This window comes from Odocoileus virginianus, chromosome 27 (genome assembly GCF_023699985.2).
Source record: "Odocoileus virginianus isolate 20LAN1187 ecotype Illinois chromosome 27, Ovbor_1.2, whole genome shotgun sequence".
NCBI classification, from domain to species: Eukaryota; Metazoa; Chordata; class Mammalia; order Artiodactyla; family Cervidae; genus Odocoileus; species Odocoileus virginianus.
In genome coordinates, this window is record NC_069700.1 from 20,222,472 (window position 1) to 20,244,899 (window position 22,428).

Here is a 22,428-nt window from a genome sequence, read left to right on the forward strand (position 1 = left end):
ACCCCTCCATTGGGAGCACAGAGTCCTAGCCACTGGACCACCAGGAAGTCCCACCTACAGTTCTTTGGAAGTTTCTCTGTCCCCTCAGTTTTATCCTTAAATCAGAAAATCAGACTTTACAAGGTGCCATGTTCATTTTCTCTTTAAGAGGCAGTGGAAGTGGTCAGTCCATCAAAAAGGATGCTGCTCAGCTCTGTTTATGCAGCCTTGGGGCCATGCACATTCACCTGTGGGGATCCTAAAGCGAATAAGGTTACGTACCCTAAAACATCTTGGGAAGGAGTTGGGAGGAGCAAGAGAGGCATTTTATCAGATGACGTTTCTCAGTGGTGAAGTTGCCTAGGGGACAAGTCATTTTCTTGCAGACCAGTTTTTGAGAAGTTTCCAGCTGTCTCAGTGCAGTCTGGTCATGGGGAACAGTGACAGAAAGGTTTTCAGTTCATTCTACTGTAGATGGAGCCTCACTTAAACCCGTTGGACCACAAGGTGATGTCACCTTATGTATTTGTTTCCAGCATACCCACCTGCCTCTCTAAATCACCAGACAAGCCCACTTTGCCTCTCCTGTTTCACCATTCTTTTATAAAGTTGAATGGTTCGATGCCTTCAGTCGACTCACATCTTTCAAGTTTTATTGGTACTTACTGCTCTAAGAGCAAAGCATAATGAGTCCATTTATTTTTACACAATTCAACTCATCAATATATCTGACTTTTCTCCATAGGAAATGTTTGACTAGATATAGAGAAATGGATACTCAAGCAGATCTGTCAGTTAAAACAGAGATACTAGGAATCTATTATAAAGGTAGCTGACTCTCTGCACATGACAATATCTGCTCATGTTGATTATAACCCATAACTTCTATAATTTTAGGGCATTTTTGCATATTATCAGACAGCAGAACACTTTGTAATCCATGTTAATAATTACATTTCAAAAGGAAAAAAAAAGTACAGATAGCAAAGCAGAGGCTTGAACCAGGATCCATGAATTGGTGATAGTCTTAAAATTTCATCCTCCTATTCAGTGATATTCATGTTGAGTATGAGAAGATCCTAAAGGCAAAGATTACTTGACCATGGCAAAGAAGACCATTTAAAAAGAGTAGCCTACATCTAAAAGAAGTATGTCCAAGGTCCAGATGATATTTTTATGTAAAGTGGTGTTGTACTATACCTTGAAATTAATTGTAATTGACTTCAAGGTGTGCTGTGTTTCAAAATTTCATTTCTCAGATTAAATGCCAATGTCAAGTTGTCATGGAGAAAAGCTTTAGTGTTTCTATAGAGACTACTTTCTAAGTTTCTTTGTTTGGAATAATAATAATGATAATAATAATACCACTTATTATGTCCCAGGCATTGTTCTGAGCCTTTTAAAATACATTTGATTGTCACATCTGCCTTATGAGCTTGAAACCATTCCATTTTTCTTCCCACTTTGCAAAGGAGGAAACTTAGGCACAATTAAGTCGTTACTTGCCTAATATCACACAAGAAATAAGTAGCAGAGTCAGAATGTGAGCCACTGCAATTTGCACCAGAATCCATATAAATAACCAGCATTTGTAAGAATAATCACTCTGCTCTAACATCTTTCACATCTGGAGCATGGGGATTAGCACTGGAATGCCAGTGGAGAAGCAGCAAAATTTAAGGACTTATAAGACAACTAACCCATGTTATAGAGGAAAATCTGTGCTCTTTTTGAACTTATCTAAATTGACCACAGATTCACTGACCGCTTCACTTTATTGGGACTGTGGAGATACAGGGAACATGTTAACCCCATTTATTTAGTAACAGTCTCTTTGTAGATATTTTTCTTTCTAGAATGAGGGGAATGTGAAAGAAAAGGAAGCACTCTTTGCTGTCAGTCAATGGGTGCTCAGTGAACTGGGTCATCATTGTTTGTCTCTTCCCTCAGACCTTAACTGTCCTTGGTTTGTCTCCCACAAGCTTCCTTGAAAACCCTTTGCCATACTTGAGTTCCCACACATGACAGTCTGGCCTTGCAAAGAAGATTAATACAAAATATCTGCCAAAGGTTTGGTATTCCCAGCCCAGATCTTTATCTCAGAATAAGAGGTGGGGGGGGGCAATTTATCTCTCATGAGTCATGGGCGTTGAGATGCTGGGAACATTTCACTGGCAGGAGGAATTGGCAAAAATAGTCCCAGTGGATTTCAGGTTTATTTGACTAATTCTTTCACCACTTGTCAAATGAAACTAGTTTTGTTTAGGTAACAAAACAAGCTGTTTCCTCTGCCATTTCTCCACTGAGCAGTATAGGCACTTGTGGCGAACACACATTACTGCTAACTGTTATGATGTTTGCTGTCAAATTCATTTATTTATACAACTGCTGGAAAAAGCCTGCGGCCCATAAGCAGCCATGAAAGATTTCAGAGTCGTGGTGTGGGGTCATGAGAGGGAAAAAAGTCTCCACTGGTTATGAGAAAGGAACTGACACAGGAAACGGTCACATATGGTGCAGATTTATTGTGTCCGGGGTTTCCCATTCAAATCTCATTACACCCACAGATCAGCGCTGGGCATGGCACGGCTACATCCATTTCAGTTTTGGCCTTAGACAGAATTACTGCTTCAGCTTCACACCAAGGACTGGAGAGGTGATAAGTTTATCATTCTGGGGAGAGAGTGTACCCGAATTGTATTTGTAAAGAGGGCTTTCGACTGTCCCTACCTTTTTAACACACGGACATCACTTTGTTCAAAGCTGGCAGGCAAGACTTGCTAGCAGAAAAGAAATAGAAGGTGGTGATAATAGGTGGGATAGAGGTAGGGAGTATTGCAAAAGGGATGAAGGGATAAGTAGAGATAAGATGAAATGGAAACCAGCTGGAATTTTGCAGGTTTTATTTTTTGATTAGTGGGAAAAAATAAGTGTCTTGTTTAGAGACACATGTGTGTGTGTGCATGTGTCCACACACATGTGTGTATATGTGTATTTCTTTCTGGTCCATATTTTCTAAAAATAAACAGTCTTGTGTCCACATTTTAGCATTTTCTTCACCTTTAACTCATTTCTTTGAGCATCTTTTATTGTGAATGCTTGCAACACTTACAGTGCTGTTTTAGACTCCTATGAGGCAAATGCTGTTAGTTGGAGATGAGGATAGTGTCAAAAAAGGCAAAAGGAGAGTGCAAAGTATTTTTAAATAATACTCTTGTTAAAATTATGATGAATGATTATTAGCATGTGTTTATACCTGACTCTCAGCTGGCAAAGAATCCACCTGCAATGCAGGATACCCTGGTTCGATTCCTGGGTCAGGAAGATCCCCTGGAGAAGGGTTACCACTCCAGTATTCTTGGCCTTTCCTGGTGACTCAGATGGTAAAGAATCCGCCTGCAGTGTGGGAGCCCTGGGTTTTATCCCTGGGGTGGGATCCCCTGGAGGAGGGCATGGCAACCCACTTCTTGCCTGGAGAATCCCCAAGGACAGAGGAGCCTATTGGGCTACAGGCCATGGGATCGCAAAGAGTCAGACATGATTGAGTGACTAAGATGTATGTTTGCATTCCTGACTCTGCACGTACATCATTACATCTGACCCTGTCCATCAGCCTGTGGATGGGAAACCATTCTCAACCACATTTACAGAGGAGTGAACTGAATCAGAGAGAGGATACTTATGTAATTTGCCTGTTGTTTTGCAGCTAGAAGGTGGCAGAACCAGGACACAATGCAGATTTCTCTAACTGGAAAACCTGATCTCTCGCCCCCAAGACTGAACTTCCTGAATTTGCATTTACCTTGGCTGTTTTCAGTGCAGTATTTAGTGAATAAAAATCATAATTGAGATGATACCTATTGATATTTGCAAGTCAAATCATAATACAGCACAATAATAATGCAAAAATATTTTCTACGCCCCTTATTTCAAGGAAAATATAGAAAAAGACATTTCCACATTGTGAAATCATGTAAAATAGCCCTCTAGAATGAGTTTGAATGGACTTTCATCACCAAAAATGAGAGGTTTCTTTTCTATTTAAAAAAGGAAAAATGGTTGATTCAGAAGAAAGGGCTATTTGATACTACCTAATCCTCTCCCTCATCTTCATCACCACTTCATCACTTACTTTTATCTCCTGATCAAAGTAACACTTTTCTACAAAGGGAACAAATATTTTAAAATACTCACCAAGAAAACTCAGTAAAGACAGAAGGACCTTTCACAGAAGGCCTTCCAAGCATCTTTGCTTCATTCATATAACGGCTGGTCTTGTGTGGTTTTCCATTTTTCTCACATTAGTTAGGAGATGTATTCCCATGGAAAACAGATCCAAGTTCAAGAACTTTGGTGAGATTGTTCACATAATGGGTACAGATCATAGAATCTATAGCTCCTGAAGTCTGTTAGCCCGTTAGCCCCACGGATGTGTATTCCTCATTGAGAGCCTGCCACAGATACTGCCTGTGCGGTATCTTCAGTCCTTCAGAGCTGTCTTCACACTTGGACATCTCTAGTCTACGCTTTCTTGACTCCTGAGCATGCAGAGTTACTTTGCCATGCCAACCACCAGCTATTAGATTGTTCTCCTCACTGAAAATGATGCCAGAGGAGACCCAGCTCCCAAATGCTACCGCCTAGCAATTTATGAAAAGCAACCTGCAAATGCCTTAATTTTGAAGCTCCAGGACCTTAATTTGGAATCACTGAACGTCCAGTTCATTGAAATTTGTTTCCCAAATTACATTTTCTTATAGTAATCTTAACTATGTGGGTATGTGTGCAAGTATATACCATATTGTGATCACACAATAGACTCTAAGACTGATAATTCTAGATTCCAAATTAGCTAGGTTGTGTTTTGGTCATCTATATTGAATCCATTATTCACAAGAGCCTCACTTTTAATTTCTCTTCACTTTACAAGTGTAACATATGCCCATTATTTTTGAGGTTTTAAAAAATAATTTATTAATTTTGAATTCCCCATTTCAAAAACATAGACAGCTTTTCTCTATTATTTCTAAAATGATCAATATGTATATCTTCTTTAACATTTCTTTGCAAGATTTCAGTTACTCCCTTTGTATATTAAGGAGCACGGCTTTGATATTTTGGAATTTTACTCCTCATAGCCTGAGGGTTTATAAATGGGGATAAATTCAACCTGTCTTCACTTTTTTTGATCTGTCGCCATTTATATTTGTTAAATTAGAAATAATGAGGTGTAAATGGTGTTTGACAGAAAAGAATTGTAAATTATTTCTTTTCATTTCTTGAAAATAAGAGAATGATTATATATTTTGTTTTTGTCAAAATCTGCTATACTTTAGTGTACCATGAATTGTGAAATCTGTCACAAAATGGCTAAAAAATTATCGAGTGAAATTGTGCTGTTAACCTCGAGGAAAAAAAATCATTAATGTTGATGTATTTCATTCAATTTCAAACATATAAATTTCTCTCTTTTGTTGAAAAGGGGAAGATGGAAAGATTCTATGTGCCTTTGAGTCAAAACATTTATTTTAAACATACTTTTTTCTTTCCTTCTGATCCATTTTTCTAAATAAGGGATAGAAGTTGTTTCTTTTTTTTTTTCCTTTTAATTTTTTTTTTTCCTAGCAAAGACGACCCCTTTGGCATATTTTCTTTTCAAACGTGAAATGAGGTGGAAAATCCTCATTTCACGACAGGAAGGACAAATATTGACACAAAGTTAATATCTGTTAGAACCCTGGAAGCAACCTGAGTGTGTGTGTGCACATGCGCTTGTGCGTGCACACACACACACTCTCACATACATACTTACCCACTTTCTCCTCTGCCTCTTCCTCTGCCAGGCATACCTACTACCCTTCGTTTCTAGGTTTCCCGGTCTATGGTTTCCAGTCTAGGGAAAGGTAGACAGAGTATGTTGTATGTCTAGAGTATTTTAGGATGTTAGAGCACACACAAAACAAGTGCTTGTGTGTACACCTGCACACACATGTAAGCCTGCTTCATCTAATTTTTCCCACTTAGAGGGGAGCTTCTGGACTTGATCACTGGTCTTGTCCATCTTGAATGCAATAGCAGATGTTGAGCGGATACTCACTGGTCACTCAGCATTTATTAAGTCCTGTCCATTCCTGCCTTCTGGAAACGAATGCCCTGGGGTGACTGTTTGACTGCCCCTGACAGACTGGGTCACTTTATCTATTCACATTGATTATGAAAGTCAGCTGTGGACAGACCTTGTTTTTTTTTTTTTTTCCACCCCTCTTCTCTTAGCCTTTCTTACAAGCACCCCTGCCTGGATTTTCATGAGGAAATAATCAGATTAGGCCTTTCACGGTGAGTTCATATGGAGTTCTCTTTCTCCAGTGTGCTACTAACCGAATAAACGTGTTTAGTGGTAAATTGTAAATGACATTATGATTACCAAAGCCAGCATGGGTTTCATTTAAAAGTGATCAGAATTGCAGACCACAAAAATTGTGACTGGCAGATAAGGCCATTTGGAGAAGTGGGAAAAGAACAGACAAAAACAAGTGAGAAAGAGAATCATCACTCAAAATGAAATCCTTCCCCAATGGAAAGAGGCAGGAGAGAGAAACCCAGGGAAAGAAAAGATGGAGTGCTATTTAGAAAGGGAGCTGGACTTGTCCCTGTGGGTGCTGCAGGCTGTGTCTGGGAGAGGGGATGTGACTGCATCTGGCTGTATGCATGCTCTTCTCCGAAGGGGTTCATGTCAATTCTCTCCCACAGTGAAGTTAGTGGGAATGTGCTCTATAGCACGGGGAGCTCAGCTTGGTGCTCTGTGATAACGTAGAGGGGTGGGACAGGGGAGATGGGAGGGAGGGGCTGTATGTATACTTATAGCCAATTCACTCTTCATTATATAGCAGAAACAAATACAACACTGTAAAGAAATTGCATCATACTCCATTTTAATAAAAAGACTTACGTCCACTTAGCAGCTTTGGAACCCTAGAGCTTTCCTGTGCTTGAATTTTACCTCACCTCAAAAATAAAATACTGGAATTGATTAATTCTGAAGATGAGATAGGAAAATGGATGGTGAGCTACCGATAAACCACCATCTTTTAGTCATTGGTAAGTTTTGGAGAAATAAAAATGAAATTTCTCATTTATGAACACCAAGATTCCAAGTTTGGCTATAAAACTAAAAATTACTTGCCAGAAATCTTTAAGCTGTTGCCTTTGTTGAATTTGTGGCTCTATGTTTATACTTGAGGGATGCTAAAATTTTTTAAAGGTCAAGTGGTTAATACGAAAAAAGCAAATGGAATCTCAACAAATGCATGATTTGACAAATAACCAAAAACCCCTCTGTCAATAGACTGTGTAAAGAGAACCAAAAACCAAAAATCTTTCTGTCAATGGACTGTGTAAAGAGAACTCCTTGCCACACAATATGCCTCCTAAAGGGTTAATCACCCCAGCTGACACCACATCTAAATACAATCCCCAAATGAATGATTTGGATTCCATTCTATTTTGCCAAAAGCATAGGTAGAAGTTTAAAGATGTTCTTCTTCTTGTGACTGTTACTAAGTAATTGTGTGAATCATAATTTCTGTGGTCAGTTTTACTGTCTATAAACTATGAATAATTAAACTTGCCATTAAGTTTTAGGTAAAAGTGGTTAGGAAAAGAAGAAGGGAAGAAAATAAGGGATGGAGGGAGGAAAGAAAGAAAGAAGGATCACCAGCCTTATAGCTTAGAGGTATCTTTGTAGTGCCAATTCTACCATTTGGCATTTTAATCCCTGTTTGATTCTGTCCCCCTTCCAGGTACCATTCCTATGAGTCTGTGGACTTCCTGTCAGATATTTCTTTATCTGAAACTCTCCCAAGGAAACATTATAAATTATTTGCAACAACCATGGAAAAACCACCATCTAAAACCTGTTGAATCAATTAATCAGTCTCCCATTGACAAAACTGTATGCAAACCTTCAGAACCCCTCTGATAGTTTCCATGCCACTGTATATATTCCATGCCAGAGAATAAAGATACGATGTGTTTTCCTTAAGATTCCTGCCTACCCCTGTCATTATCCCCGGTCTACCACTATGTACTACCTTCTGGAGACGTCTCCACAACGTCTTCCCTGATTCATTTATAGGCTTATCCAAGCTTTTACGCCCTTGCTCCACTTGTTTAATGAATTAATGAACAAGCTGAGAAAAAAAAATGCTTTGTCATAACAGAAATTATTTTGTGGACAAATTATTTACCTGATTCCAGAACAGAAGATTCTTATAATCGACTATAATTCCACTCTTATGGTTTCATGTGAAATAATTGGATCTCTCATGATATTGAGCTATCAAATATTGACATTAATTCAAGGGACAATTCTCTCAATACACTTTTGTGGTATGTTCTGTTATTGTGATGAGTTGGTTTAAATTGTATTCAAGTTACAGAATAATAACCTTATAACTAGACACCTGGAAAGAATAGATAAATTATTTGAAGAATTAGAGTTTTGAAAAGGACATTATGTATCAATCAACTAATACACATTAATGAGTTTCTACTGTGTTTGATGTAGGATGTTAAGTAAGCCCTATGATAATTAAAATATGAGATAACAGTCTTAGGCCTTGAGAAATGACCTCTTAAGAACATTGGTTCCTAGTGTTTATGTAATTTATCAAAGTACATATAATTAGTAGCAGAGAATGATTGAAAATCGTATCTGCTAAATCAATTTAGCAATATACAGAGGTCACCTTAAAATACCTTGTAAATGCTGGATGAGAAGAAGAAAGAAAAAAGTCAGAGATCTGTGAAGCTCGATAGAATGTGAACAATTCATCAATGGCATCAGCATGGCTGAAAAAAATGTTTAAAAAGAAGGAAAGTAAGCAGTAGGTTTAGAAAAGAGGAACTGGCGTGACTCAAGGATCTTCTGTGAGGGAAGACTACCAAACTATCTTATTTGAAAAGGGGATAACAGTAGTAGAGATTGGTGTATCATAGTCTCAAAGAAGAACTTCCTCATGATTATTAAGGTCATGCAGTTAATTTTCTTAATACTTTTTCCATGTTTTTTTTTCATTTGTTTTTCATTTATTTTTATTAGTTGGAGGCTAATCACTTTACAATATTGTAGTGATTTTTGCCATATATTGACATGAATCAGCCATGGATTTACATGTGTTCCCCATTCTGATCTCCCCTTCCTGCCTCCCTCCCCATCCCATCCCTCTGGGTCTTCCCAGTGCACCAGCCCTAAGCGCTTGTCTCATGCATCCAACCTGGGCTGGTGATCTGTTTCACCCTTGATAGTATACTTGTTTCAATGCTATTCTCTCAGAACATCCCACCCTCGCCTTCTCCCAAGAGTCCAAAAGTCTGTTCTGTACCTCTGTGTCTCTTTTTCTATTTTGCATATAGGGTTATTGTTACCATCTTTTTAAATTCCATATATATGTGTTAGTATACTGTATTGGTCTTTATCTTTCTGGCTTACTTCACTCTGTAAAAAATATGGAACACTTCATGAATTTGCGTGTCATCCTTGCGCAGGGACCACGCTAATCTCTGCATCATTCCAATTTTAGTATATGTGCTGCCGAAGCGAGCACTCCATGTTTTTGAAGATAAGTCAAACACACTCTATGTAATGACCATTTAAAAATTTTTACAATTAAATCTATACATAATAATTTGGCATTTAATTTAGCAAATTCAATTTATTTAAGAGGTGAAACAATTAGAATTTTCAGTTTTGTGTCAGTTTTCAAGGATTTGGCCTATTTCATCTAAGTTTTTTGTTTGTTGTTGGTTTCATTGAATTTTTCTGTTATATTTATTTTTTCTTGAAAATATATATTTTTTATTGAAGTGTAGTTGACTTACAATGTTTCATGTGCACATTAAGGTGATTCAGTTATACATATACACATATATTTTTTGAAATTATTTTCCATTATATGTTATTCCAGTAAATCTTTGCTATACAGGTTCCCTGTACATCCTGCATTAGTAATAATTTGGGTTTGTTTTTTTTTTTGTTCTAATCTTTAGGCTGTTTAGATGAACATGCAGTAGGGCAAGTTAAAACATGTAGGAAATAATACAAGACAATTTTGTGACTATTAAGTTGAAGTCAGAGGAACTCTTTGTTAGAAGATAAAATATACTTTTGAATTCAGAACAAAACAAATTCTAGGTTCATAGAAATATTAAGAGTGGTCGGAATAGTGAATTTGTTTCTTCAAATGCCTTCATTACGTGCAATCATACTCGAGTTGTGCTCTGCTAAGTCGCTCAGTTGTGTCTGACTCTCCGTGACCCTATGGACTATAACCCACCAGGCTCCTCTGTCCATGGAATTCTCCAGGCAAGAATACTGGAATGGATTGCCATACCCTCCTCCAGGGGATCTTCCCAGCCCAGGGATTGAAGCCAGATATCCCACATTGCAGTGGATTCTTTACCCTCTGCGCCACCAGGGAGTTGAGCTCTATTTAATGTCGACACTTCCAAATTACTACTTTCTTCTTTTCCTCCTTTTGTATTTCTTTTTTCTTCATGTTTAGAGAAAAAAAGAGTTTGATAAAATTATATAGTCTTACATCCAAACTCTTTCACAATCTGGTCACAATATACCTTTGCAATTTTAATATACTTCTGTAAAATTTCTGTCCCAGCCGCCTCAGTCTATCTATCTCTTTCCCATTGACTCAAATACTATCACCTCCTTCTCGTCTATTGTTTTTCCATTATTGGAGGCCTTAGTGATTATTCCTTTTTCTTAATTACTTTACTTTTACCATTTAGCTATTACATACATTATTAACTTTAAATAACATTTTATGTAACATATGCATTTGAATTATATAGCATGCTGCTTGCTCAGTCATGTCCAACTCTTTGTGGCCCCATGCACTCTATAGCCTGCCAGACTCCTCTATCCATGGGATTTTCCAGGCAAGAATACTGAAGTGGGTTGCCATTTCCTCCTCCAGGGGATCTTCCAGACCCAGGTTTTGAACCTGCATCTCCTGTGTCTCCTGCATTGCAGGAGGATTCTTTACCCACTAAGCCATAGGACCTGTTATTTAATATATGTATCTTTCCATGTTTTTCCCAAGACTTTGTTGCATTCTCAGTATCTAGTACACTTGAATATTCAGTAAATGTTTCCTGAGGTTACAGGTGATGGTGAGCATGATGGATCGGAAATCATCTTTGAGAGACTCTAGTTCTTAAGTCACTTTTTTCCCCCTTTATTTTATAGGCACATTTAGAGAAGAGCAGAAATGCACCTACCGACCCCTGATAAATGGCTACATCTGCAAACAGACTGATCAAGTGATCTTAATTCTTGACAGTGCTGATACCACTTGGGCAATGCAGAAGTTATATCCAGTTGTATCTGTGACTAGCGGTTTTGTTGACACCTTTAGTAGCATAAATGCCAGTGCTCCCTGCTCCATTTCAAGGTCTGTATCTGCTTTCTATTCCATTGTGCCCACCAGGAAAATCACCAAGATCTGCTTTGTGGATCAGACTCCTCATGTTTTGCATTTTTTTCTATTGGGGAACAATACCTCTAAGCTCCTCTTGGCTGTATTCTACCATGAACTCCAGCGCCCATATGTTTTCTTAAGAGACAGATTCATTCCACCTACTCAAGTTCATTCAACTTCCTCACTGTTGAATGAGTCTGTTGGCACCAACTATTTCAGCATCACAGATAACCTCTTGTATGTTGTCCTACAAGGAGAGGAGCCCATTGAAATACAGTCAAGTGTTTCCATTCATTTGGCCCTCAATGTGATGTTTTCAGTTCTAGAAAAAGGCTGGGAAATCGTGATCCTTGAAAGACTAACCGTCTTCTTGCAGATTAGCCAAGATCAAATCAGATTTATTCATCAGATGCCTGGAAACGAAGCAACCTTAAAGGCCATGGCTGATATTAGAGCAAAGAGAAAGCGCACATGCCCAACTGTGACTTGTACCAGTCATGACCGAGTGGGTCAACGTAGACCTCTCATGGTAGAAATGAGCTCGTATAGAGACCTACCCCCCACCACTATGGAAACTATCTCAAAAGTGATGGTCATTGAAATTGGTGATCTGCCAACAGTAAGGAACACTGGACTGATTCCATCTTTATCAAGTAACAGATTACAGAATTTGGCTCACCAGGTTATCATTGCTCAACAGACTGGATTACTAGAAAATGTCCTCAATATGACTATTGGGGCCTTACTGGTGACTCAGTCAAAGGGAGTCATCGGCTATGGGTAAGTACTAATTATAACAACATCTAAATGTGAGCTGATTTCTTTGATACATATTGCAAATGTCAGTCTATTTACATGGAATTACATAAACTGTCTGCTTTTTAAGATAAGAATAAAATGCCAAGAGCTGTTTATAGACTTAAATTCTCAATTTTAAAATTCGTGATTAAATCTAGAGTCTTTGTAGTTATTCTATTTCCTAGGTAAGTGTGGATGTTATATTAATATTTTTGTACTTTAAATTTTAAGCATAGACAGAGTTTTTCTAAGGCAACTTGTTTTCAACTTGTTTATTCATTCATTTATCATGTGATACATTTTAGCAGTGGCAAGATTCTGGGGTTGCTAAAGTGAAACAGATATGATCTTTGCCTTATAGGACAAAAACACTATCACAGTTCCATACAGCCATGAGTTAAAACCCGTGAGTACCCATGGGGTTGATAAATATCCTGCCTGCAGGGACTGAGGAATGGACTTACATTTAGGAACATTTTGGAAAGATAACTAGGAGTTTACTAAGTTAGAACAGTGATTCTGTTTTGGGTTTTATTCAACCTAGGATTATAAAGGGCTTCCCTGGTGGTTCAGCTGGTAAAGAATCTGCCTGTAATGCGGGAGACCTGGATTCAATCCCTGGGTTGGGAAGATCCCCTGGAGAAGAGAAAGGCTACCCACTCCAGTATTCTGGCCTGGAGAAGTCCATTGACTGTATAGTCCGTGGGGTTGCAAAGAATTGGACATTACTGAGCGACTTTCACTTATTTGGGCTTCCCTTGTGGCTCAGCTGGTAAAGAATCTGCCTGCAGTGTGGGAGACCTGGTTCCGATTCTTGGGTTAGGAAGATCTGCTCGAGAAGGGAAAGGCTACCCATTCCAGTATTTTGGCCTAGAGAATTCCATGGACTGTATAGTCTGTGGGGTCACAAAGAGTTGGACACGACTGAGTGATTTTCACTTCACAGGATTATAAATCCCTGCAAAGATGTCAAATTGTGTGAGGCAAGATCATAATCGCTGCCAGCTATGTTTATGGCACAGATCTGTGTAAGATCTGTAATGTCCTTTTTGCTATGTTTTTCTGACTCTATAAGCTTGTATTTTGAAGGTCTTTACCAGATCGGTGTTGACTACATATTTCAGAAGTAAATCGACCTCAACATTTCCCTGAGCTAGTAAATGAAGAAGTACATGAAGTACACAAGAAGAGAAGGTAGATATAAATTACTCTCAAATTTATAGTCGTGATACCCAAGAGATGAATTGTCCAGTCCTAGTTTACCTGAGACATCTGTCACGAGGTCAAGACGATTAGAGTCCCAAACTCCATTTTTAGCAGATACAAAAGGACCAGAGATGATACCGCAGACTGAGAGACAATATGAAATTGTCGTAATGCTTGGGAAATAGATATAAACTAACCATCTCACACATGCATGCTGTGAGGTTATAGAGTACTCAAGAGAGTCAACCTTATAGATTCCCTGCAAGTTTGCTACCACCACTGAAAAAATAAGCTCAAACTCATGCACATGTTGAGTTGATACGATTGATATTGGGTCCCTGAAATAGATATGATTATTCTGAACTATATAACTCAATGAAATTTTAAAGCATTCATATTCTTTTATTAAAAGATTTTTCTATTGGTGCTTTTTCACTACTTTTGTGGTAGTTATAATAAATAAATAATTAGTATTTAATGGATATTAATTGCTTTTGTACAGCTGTCTTCAGTAGATGTGGGATTCTTTATAAACTAAAAAGCAAAACAAAAAGATACACCTTCACATTTTAAGGAGTATTCAAGAAATACATTGACTGCCTTTTTATACACAAAGCAATATAAATGAATGACAAATTAACTAGTGTTTTTGTATCATATTTTACCTATATTTGGTGTTCCTCTTTCTTATATGGAAGAAATTATAAGAAAACTCAAGCAATTTTATTTTTGGATTCTGGTTGATTTGAAGGGCTTTGGAAATTGCTAGCTTAGAATTAAAAAGTACTCCTGGTTGCATAATTGCTCAAAAGCTATTAAATATTGGATATTTTATCAATCACCAATCCTTCATCTTGTTGTTGACATAATCATATTATGCATGATGATATAAAAATCAGGAATCTGCATGTCAATGTATGACAAAAACCACTACAATATTGTAAAGTAATTAGCCTCCAACTAATAAAAATAAATGGAAAAAAAATCAGGAATCTGAAAAAAGTGATGCTACTGTATCTTAGCTTATCTTTGAATATATCCTCTTTAGCCCAATTTCATTTAGATCCCACTGAGTTCTTATGAGCATATTCTATGGATGGGTGACTAAGAAGTCCTAGGACCAGGTCACTGCTAAATTTTATTTAGATTTTATGGTACTGAGCTTTCAATAGGTCATCCTTCCAAAATGACTGATTTGTATATTATATAAAAAAAAACAGTAAATATTTAGCTTTTAACTAGAAAGAGAGTAAAGTCAAAGAATAGAAACAATAGTGGTAAAGCAGAGGAAACCCAGGAAAGAGTGTGGATCCAGCCCAAGTGCAGGTAGCGTACATATGTGTGAGGGAACATCATTGCATCATAAGCTTCAGAGAACAGATCACTTTTATTGCCCAGCATCCATCAGAACCATCATGCTTTCACATTTGACTCAGATATTTCTGATTTAATAAGAAACTACTGAACATGTATTTTATAACATCAGTTTTCTGTTGGTTGTGTTATATTCCCCATCTCTCTCAGTTTCTTTAGTATTTTAAGAGACGTTTCTAAGACATAAAGCAAAATAAAAATTTTCTGAAGCTAAGGAAAGGCTGCTTCTGAAGTGTATCTGAATAAATTGCTGCAGAATAAGAAATGCCACGTCCTAAGGGATTTAATGAGAACTAGCAAGTTTTCCCATGGTCCTAAGAATTGCACAGTATGGTAAACAACCCTGAAGCCTTGTGCAGGTCCCAGGGCCAGCCCTGTTTCTTTCAGCTTTGATCAGTGTCAACTGGGACTTCCACTGAACTCACTGGAAAGTCATTGACAAGCTAGTGACTTGACCTTGAGATTGCAGAAATTAGTCTGAGGACATAGACCTTTCAGTGGAAACATTTAGGATGTTCTTGAAAGATTCACTCTTGTTAATTTAATGGGGTGGCATGTATTTCAACAAATTGAGGGCATATCAAACATTTACTTACCAAGAGAAGTACTACCCGCTTTCAAAAAGCTATCAACTTCTGCCTTGTGGGGAGAAATGGAGTGCTATTTTTTAATTAAATAATACACAGTGAATTGGCCTCTCCTGATCTTTATCCTCCTCTAGAGGCATCTAGATATAAGTGTCTTCCACATGGCTAAGTCAGTTCCATGAGCCTGTTTTCCATCTTCCAAACTTTGTTAACCTTTATTGTTGGTTGCTCTCTCCTCTCCTGCCTTCTTCATCCTTGTGGATTTGCACCATTTTTATTCACTTTTGTTCTTTTAAGTAATTTCAGTGGAGTAGAGGAAACAGAGATAAACATATATTCAACCTGCCCTTTTTAAACTTGGAGTTTCCCACCGGTGTCCTATTTTTATAGTCTACCTTTTATCTGGAATCCTGGCAGTAGAAACTTGATTTTTGCTTTCTTGAATTTCTTTCCCTCTTGTGTTTTCTTTTCCCCACCTTTCTCCTGCTTCATTAAAAAAAAAAAAGCACCTCTAAGTAATGTGTTTTGTCATATGATATACATAAATATATCTGTATCTTTTATGGAAGTTTAGCTATTGAAATGCTAAAGCTATTTGTGGTTGGCAGAATTTCCGAAATGACAGTCCTAGTCCTGGGAGCCTACGAATATGATTACATAGCATTTCCATGAACACAGTATGTTATGTGGCACAGTTTGCCTTTAAATAGAATACCTAGGATTATCAAGGTGGGGCCGTTTTAACACAGGAGACCTGAAGGGAGGAGAGTTTTCTCCTGCTGTAGCAGAATAAGGCAGAAGAGGAAAGCAAAAAGATTCGAAGTGTGAGAAGGAATTGAAGTGTCACTGCTTTTAGGATGGAAAGCACCACACAAGAATAAAAAAAAAATCAGACCGACTTTATAGATAGAAAGTGGACCGATGGCCGGCAAGGAAACAGGGACCTCTATTCCATGGCTACAAGGAAATGAATTCTGTGAACAATAGAATGAGTTTGGAAATGGATTCTTAGGCAGAGATCCGAGCCAAACCTGTCTGAACTCTTGACCCACAACCTGAAGATCATAAATTTGTGATATTTTAAACCACAAAAATGTATGGAGTTTTGTTACACAGCCATTGAGAACTAATATGCTATCTCACATAAAGCTCTTTGTTTATGATATTGCCATGAACCTTGGGTCCTAAAATCAGCTACAGGGATGGTGAACATGGTTCCGTGGCTGTGTTTATCTGTGTGTTTTTGTATCCATCACATTAGTAGCTTTTTAAGTTTTCTCATTCTGTAAAAGAAGTCCTTTATCAAGCTGACTTGAGTAGATAAGAAAACTAGTAGAGGCAGTTGGTGACAGGAGTCTATTGATGACACTCAGGCTCATTTAGCATCTTCTCCTGTGCAACCTCTCCCTGCCCCCTGGGCACCTGCTTTCGGGGAACAGCTGTTTGGAGTATGCAAGGACAGAATCTTCCTGTCATGGGAGGATGTTCTCAAGACTGGCAGAATGTTCATCCTGGAAAGGATACCCGCATTGCCAGTCTGTGTCTTTCCTCCCTCCTGGCAAAACCACAGCTTTGCCATTAAGGAATGTTTCTGCACCGTTTCTTCTCTTTACTGCAATACAAATTCACTGCTTTGTTGAGTGAGGTGGGTGGCAAAATTATCATAATGGTATTTTATATATGTGGCTTTGTGGGGAAATGAGATTCTCTGTATAAGTAAACTTTTCATTTAATTAAAAATTGTTTTTTATCACTACATTTTTAAAAAGACTTCATCTCTTGAACAGAAAAGAATACATATATTATCCAGTCTTATTAAATGGAAAATAATGCAGACTGATCACATTTTTATTGATGATTCATGGTCATCATTAAAGCTATCATTTATTTCACAGCCCTGTTTCTGCACTGATGCCCTTAGGGACCCTTGTTCTTGTACTAAATAGCCCCAGACCACTAAATCTTTGATTCTACTTCTGTAGTTTATATTTTTTCTGCTATCTTCCTTAAAAACAGGAGGTTAACTTTAATCCATTATTTCTGTTGACTTATCTGTGTACAGTAGTTTTCCACCCATATATACATGTAGTTCTAATCCCAAAATTGAACTGTACTAACTTACAATCAAGTAATTTAAGATGTGTACAGATGGTGGAGTTGTAGCTAAATATAATAAAGACTCATGAAAACTTACATTTGAATGGTTTTTAATTTCCCAAACATTAATTGAACAGTTATTATGTCCAGAAAATTATATAGCTTATATGAAAATCTAGATGTTTTAAAATTAATAGATAGGGAAAACAAATATTTACAAAACTACTATCTAATAAGAGTATGTGTATTAAAATCTCATTATTCTACATCTATTACAAGGAAATCATTGATTCAATATGGACCTGCTTAACCATTAGTTTTTCATAAAATTAGTATACTTTGTCTTTATAATATTCATTACCTAGTCAAGACTTCAACTTACTATTTCTCATGTTCTCAAGTACCTAAGCAGTGTCATACACAATAAATGATCATTAAATATGTGTTGTAAATAGTGAAATGTAACCTATTTGACTTCTCTGCTATCCTAATACCCCTGTGCAACCAATATCCTATTACAGATCTCTTTCATCAGGAAAATGTTGAGTGGTTTGTTTTCCTGTTTAGACTATGGCTGCTACAGCATCCTATTACAAATAGTAAATTTTGAATATTTGTGTATAATCTTAAAATATGTATTCAGAATTTCCACTATTTCAAATAAGATAGTCATGCTAGATTTATTTAAAAATATCATTTTAAATGATTTTCCAACTAAAATACTTAGATTTTGACCCCTGAATTGATCTTGTTGAAAGATCTGCCATGTTTATTTTGTGTCTTTGTATACTCCTGGCACAAATGCCTGCTGCTGCTGCTGAGTTGCTTCAGTCATGTTCCTAGGGTTACTCAAATCTCAGTTTGAAATGAAAAATTCCACAGGTCCATAAGAGTTTAATAATAAGTATTAGAGCATAGCAGTAAGTGTACCAGTTATGTTGCAAGGAGGAAGCCAATTCTGACTCCATGTTGGAACTGTTTCTTTGACTTGCTTTTTGTTGCTTTAGTTATTTTAATCATACAGAATGGTTTGCCTCAGAGTATCCTGCCCCTCTGCCTGACTGTTAAACTAAAGTGCCTTTGTTCAGAACCCTGTCCACCTGTGGATGGCAGGGAGGAAAAAGTAACACATCCCCTGCCTGAGGCTTGCCATTCTAGGAAATATTTGCAAGATTAATGGCCTTTTTACTTTGCTTTCTCACCTCCCCTCATCTCTAATTTATAAAAGAACCTGGCATCCAGACCCCCAAAAGACGGTTATTTTGAGGCACTAGCCTGCCATCTCAGTCTGCCAGCTCCCTGATTAAAGTCTCCTCCTTGCCTCAACACCTTGTCTCTTGAATTCATTGGCCTATTGTCCTAGAGTGAGCTTGGATTTGGCAAATGTTCAAGTGTGCATCAGAACTGGAGATTGGCCAGTTCAAGATAGGTAGTGGTTTCCACAGGCATTTAATGACCTAAGAGCAGAGGAAGTGCATGGTGGGTACCGACGGGTCAGTGGTACTATGATAACATGTATTGGATGCTTACAATGTGCTAAGTTTTGAATCACTATGTTGTAGTGCCAGAAAGAAAACATGAGATCATAAGACATTTTTTCCCTCTTAGGAGTGGATGACAACAAAGGGCATTTAGCTAGGTTTAATAGGGAGCATGAGGACTATGAAATATAAATAAAATGGGATGTATCAGCTCTGAAGATGCAAAGAAAGTCATCCTTGCTTTACAGACTCTTTGGAAGAATGCTGCTGAGGGACTAAGGTGATGGTGTATTATCTCTGCATACCTCGTAGTGCCTAGAACAATATTTGTGCATAGTGGAAGGAACATGTATGTCCACTGAATTGAGTGGACATGCTTTCTTCTTACAGAGTACAGAATTTCACAAACTCCTTCGTAACTGAAGTTCCCTCAGCATACATTATAGATTCTGCCCCTATGTAGCCCATTTAAAATAAGAATGATTAAAAATGCTCAGGACATCCTTAAACATTTAATCAAACATGGAACTCTTTTAGAGGAACCTGACTCAGTAACTTTGAGGGGACAGAGGTTGAAGAGGAAGTGAGGAAGTACTTCCAATGGCTTCACCTTCCTCACCTCCCAGAGCCAACCTGCACCAATAGGATTTATTTATTTGTCTGCTCGGCTTACCATGCACGTAGAGACAGTCCCCTCTTCTGTAGGGTACGTGTTTCAGATCGGGCAGATTAAAAACCAAGAGTCGAAGTGAATAGTGGTAATCTGTGAACTGGAACATTTCTGTGTTTTCCTGGTCTTTCTCTTTTAGCTTGCACTTAAGAATTGAAGGGAAAAAAATTCTTCCACATACCTGACTGGTATTGGAAGCTGTTAAATAGTGGTTAAAACTGGGTGGATTGGAGGGAACTTTCCTCCCCCATTTTTTAAAGTTTGGCTGTAGGTCCTTCTGCCTGCAGGCTACAGTCACATTAGTGGTTGGAAATTGGATAACGACAGCACAATGACAAATCCAGGTTGCTTGCAATAAGTTGCTAATCCCTTTGCTTTAATATCGGAGCAGCGTATAATGATGTTTGGACATCACTCCAGTTTACTGACGACCCCACTGGGGCCAGCAATAGAACCTTACAACTGTCTAACAAGGCGTCAGGTGACTCCCGTCGTCACAGCAACGGACACTGGAATCTAATCTTCCCTCCATCCCTTCTAGCACCCAATAACGCCTAGATTATATAAGTGGCCCATCATTGCTTGGTAACTTGAATCAATTAACGTTAATTCGCACAATGCTATGATGTATTGTGATCACTTTCATTTCAGGGAAGGGGGAGAAATTGCTATAAGTCACCTAAAATGAGGTTGTCTGTGGTGCTGGGGTATTAATTGGGTGTCCATATTAAATGCAAAAGGAGCCCCATCGTGAAAGGAAAGTGGATGAGTGACTCTCTTGGCTGCTATTGACCTATCAGAAGAAGACAGTGCCCTTTTCCTTTGCTTTTATCTATTACAGTTTTCCCTATTGCGTGTCAAGTTGATGTATTATAAAAAATTCATTTGGTGACCTTTCACCCCCCTAGCAGATTAAACAATTTCACTTCGATGGCATCATTAACAAGACCCTGCATTTAATGATGATTTCTCTAAAAGGCCACGGAGATTCGATTTTAAGCTAACAGATTTATTGCACTATTATAACATATCGTAAAAAACTGTACCACCTACGGTCAGGTTTTAGGTTAGAAACTGCTTAAGAGTTTATGTGAAGCTTAAAGTGGTATTACCTTGGGATATGCTGTAGCGGCAAGTCTTTGACCTCCAGTGGGATGCTGTTTACATTTAATCAGAGATGTTTGCTCACAATAAACTTAAAAATGTGTCAGGGACAGGCCTTTTAGCAAGTGTTCAGGCAGTTGGTTCCCATCCCTCTGTCTCTAGACATCAATGTACTTATATCAGGATCTTGGATGGCGTCTTTTGGCTTTTTTAACCCACACAGCCAGCCTGCATCCTGTCCTGCATCAGAAAGCATTTAAGAAAAGGCGAGGGAAAAAATAGAATTTTGGAACAATGTAGAATTTTCCAATAACCTGGGAACCATGGCATGAATAGCATGGATTTTAAAAATCTGATTTAATTTTTTTTTAAAGGGTCTTAGCCATTGTGGCTATGCAAAGTAACAGATGATGATCAGACTAGCGCATGTGGAATTCCTAGTGAGTGATGGTCATGGTCTTGGCTGGTAGATGACCAAAGGGGTCTGTAAGACCACACATGCCCTGCCCCCCCATTCTCCAGGATTCTCCAGGGAGAGGGAAATTGTTCCCTAGAGAAACTAAATAGTTTTTGATCTTCTGTATTTGTTCTTCCACTGTTCCTCTTCGGAGGACTAATTGTCACCTTTGCCTCACATACACCCTCCATGTAAAATGAATCTTTTATCTTCCCACATAAGAAAAAAGAATAGATTAGGAAATAAAGTAGTTGACTCACAAGCATTTAATTGAAGATGGGTAGACTACCTTTTTTTTTTAAATCAGTCTTGTTAGACCTGAGTTAGGATATTTTGAGAGTAATCTATTATCCTATACTAGGGCAATATATGTGATAAATGATGTCTATATATCTCCATTTAAATGTTTAAACTCTATTGCATGCCTCTGATGCATAATACCCAGTAGGTTTAATGGGACAATAGGTATATAACCTATAATGTTCATTTAATAAAGCTACCTTGTTCTTCAAAAATTCCAAAGCTCTGGGAAAAAGATGCTTTGAGATATGAATTATGTAACTATTTTATTTATAATTATTCCATTTTATTTCTAAGTCACATCAGCAATTAATATGCTCAAAAGAGGTGAAAAACAATATAGCTCTAGACTTTGGTTATACACTTACTGTTTGTAAAACCTTTGGCAAACTACTTAAGTCTTTTTGGACCTCGGTTTCTTCATGTGTAAATAAAAGTGTCTGTCATTGTGTCATTTTAAAGATACAATGAGTTTATAAATGGAATGCATAGAATAATACCTGTACGGGGTAAGTGCTCAGCGTATATTAATTATAAATGAGTATTTTTCTCCCTGAGGGCTTCATTCAATTGAAATCAATTAATCAATGAATTCTACAGTTACTGATTCTATTTAGTGCAAGCATCTTGTGAAGACTATGCATACAAAAGGGTTGTTGTGAGATTAAATGAGATAGTCCTTGCTCCTTGGAAGAAAAGCTTTGACCAACCTAGACAGCATATTAAAAAGCAGAGACATTACTTTGCCAACAAAGGTCAAAACTATGGATTTTCCAGTAGTCATATGTGGATGTGAGAGTTGGACCATAAAGAAAGCTGAGTACCAAAGAATTGATGCTTTTGAATTGTGGGGTTGGAGAAGACTCTTGAAAGTCCCTTG

General features: G+C 37.8%; 1 protein-coding gene and 1 non-coding gene across 3 annotated transcripts in view; one reads left to right on the plus strand and one right to left on the minus strand.

Annotated features, from left to right (window-relative positions):
- The window catches only part of PKHD1 (PKHD1 ciliary IPT domain containing fibrocystin/polyductin), a 427,795-nt gene that overhangs the window by 371,801 nt on the left and 33,566 nt on the right, over window positions 1-22,428 (plus strand). For both annotated transcript variants that reach the window (XM_070456320.1, XM_070456321.1), the window contains one exon: window positions 11,243-12,254. In XM_070456320.1, coding sequence (XP_070312421.1) covers window positions 11,243-12,254 — 1,012 coding nt within the window. The remainder of the gene's footprint in view (window positions 1-11,242; window positions 12,255-22,428) is intronic.
- Window positions 9,481-9,584, minus strand: LOC139031654 (U6 spliceosomal RNA). The gene has a single exon (XR_011484158.1). It is a non-coding gene; the product is annotated as a U6 spliceosomal RNA (small nuclear RNA).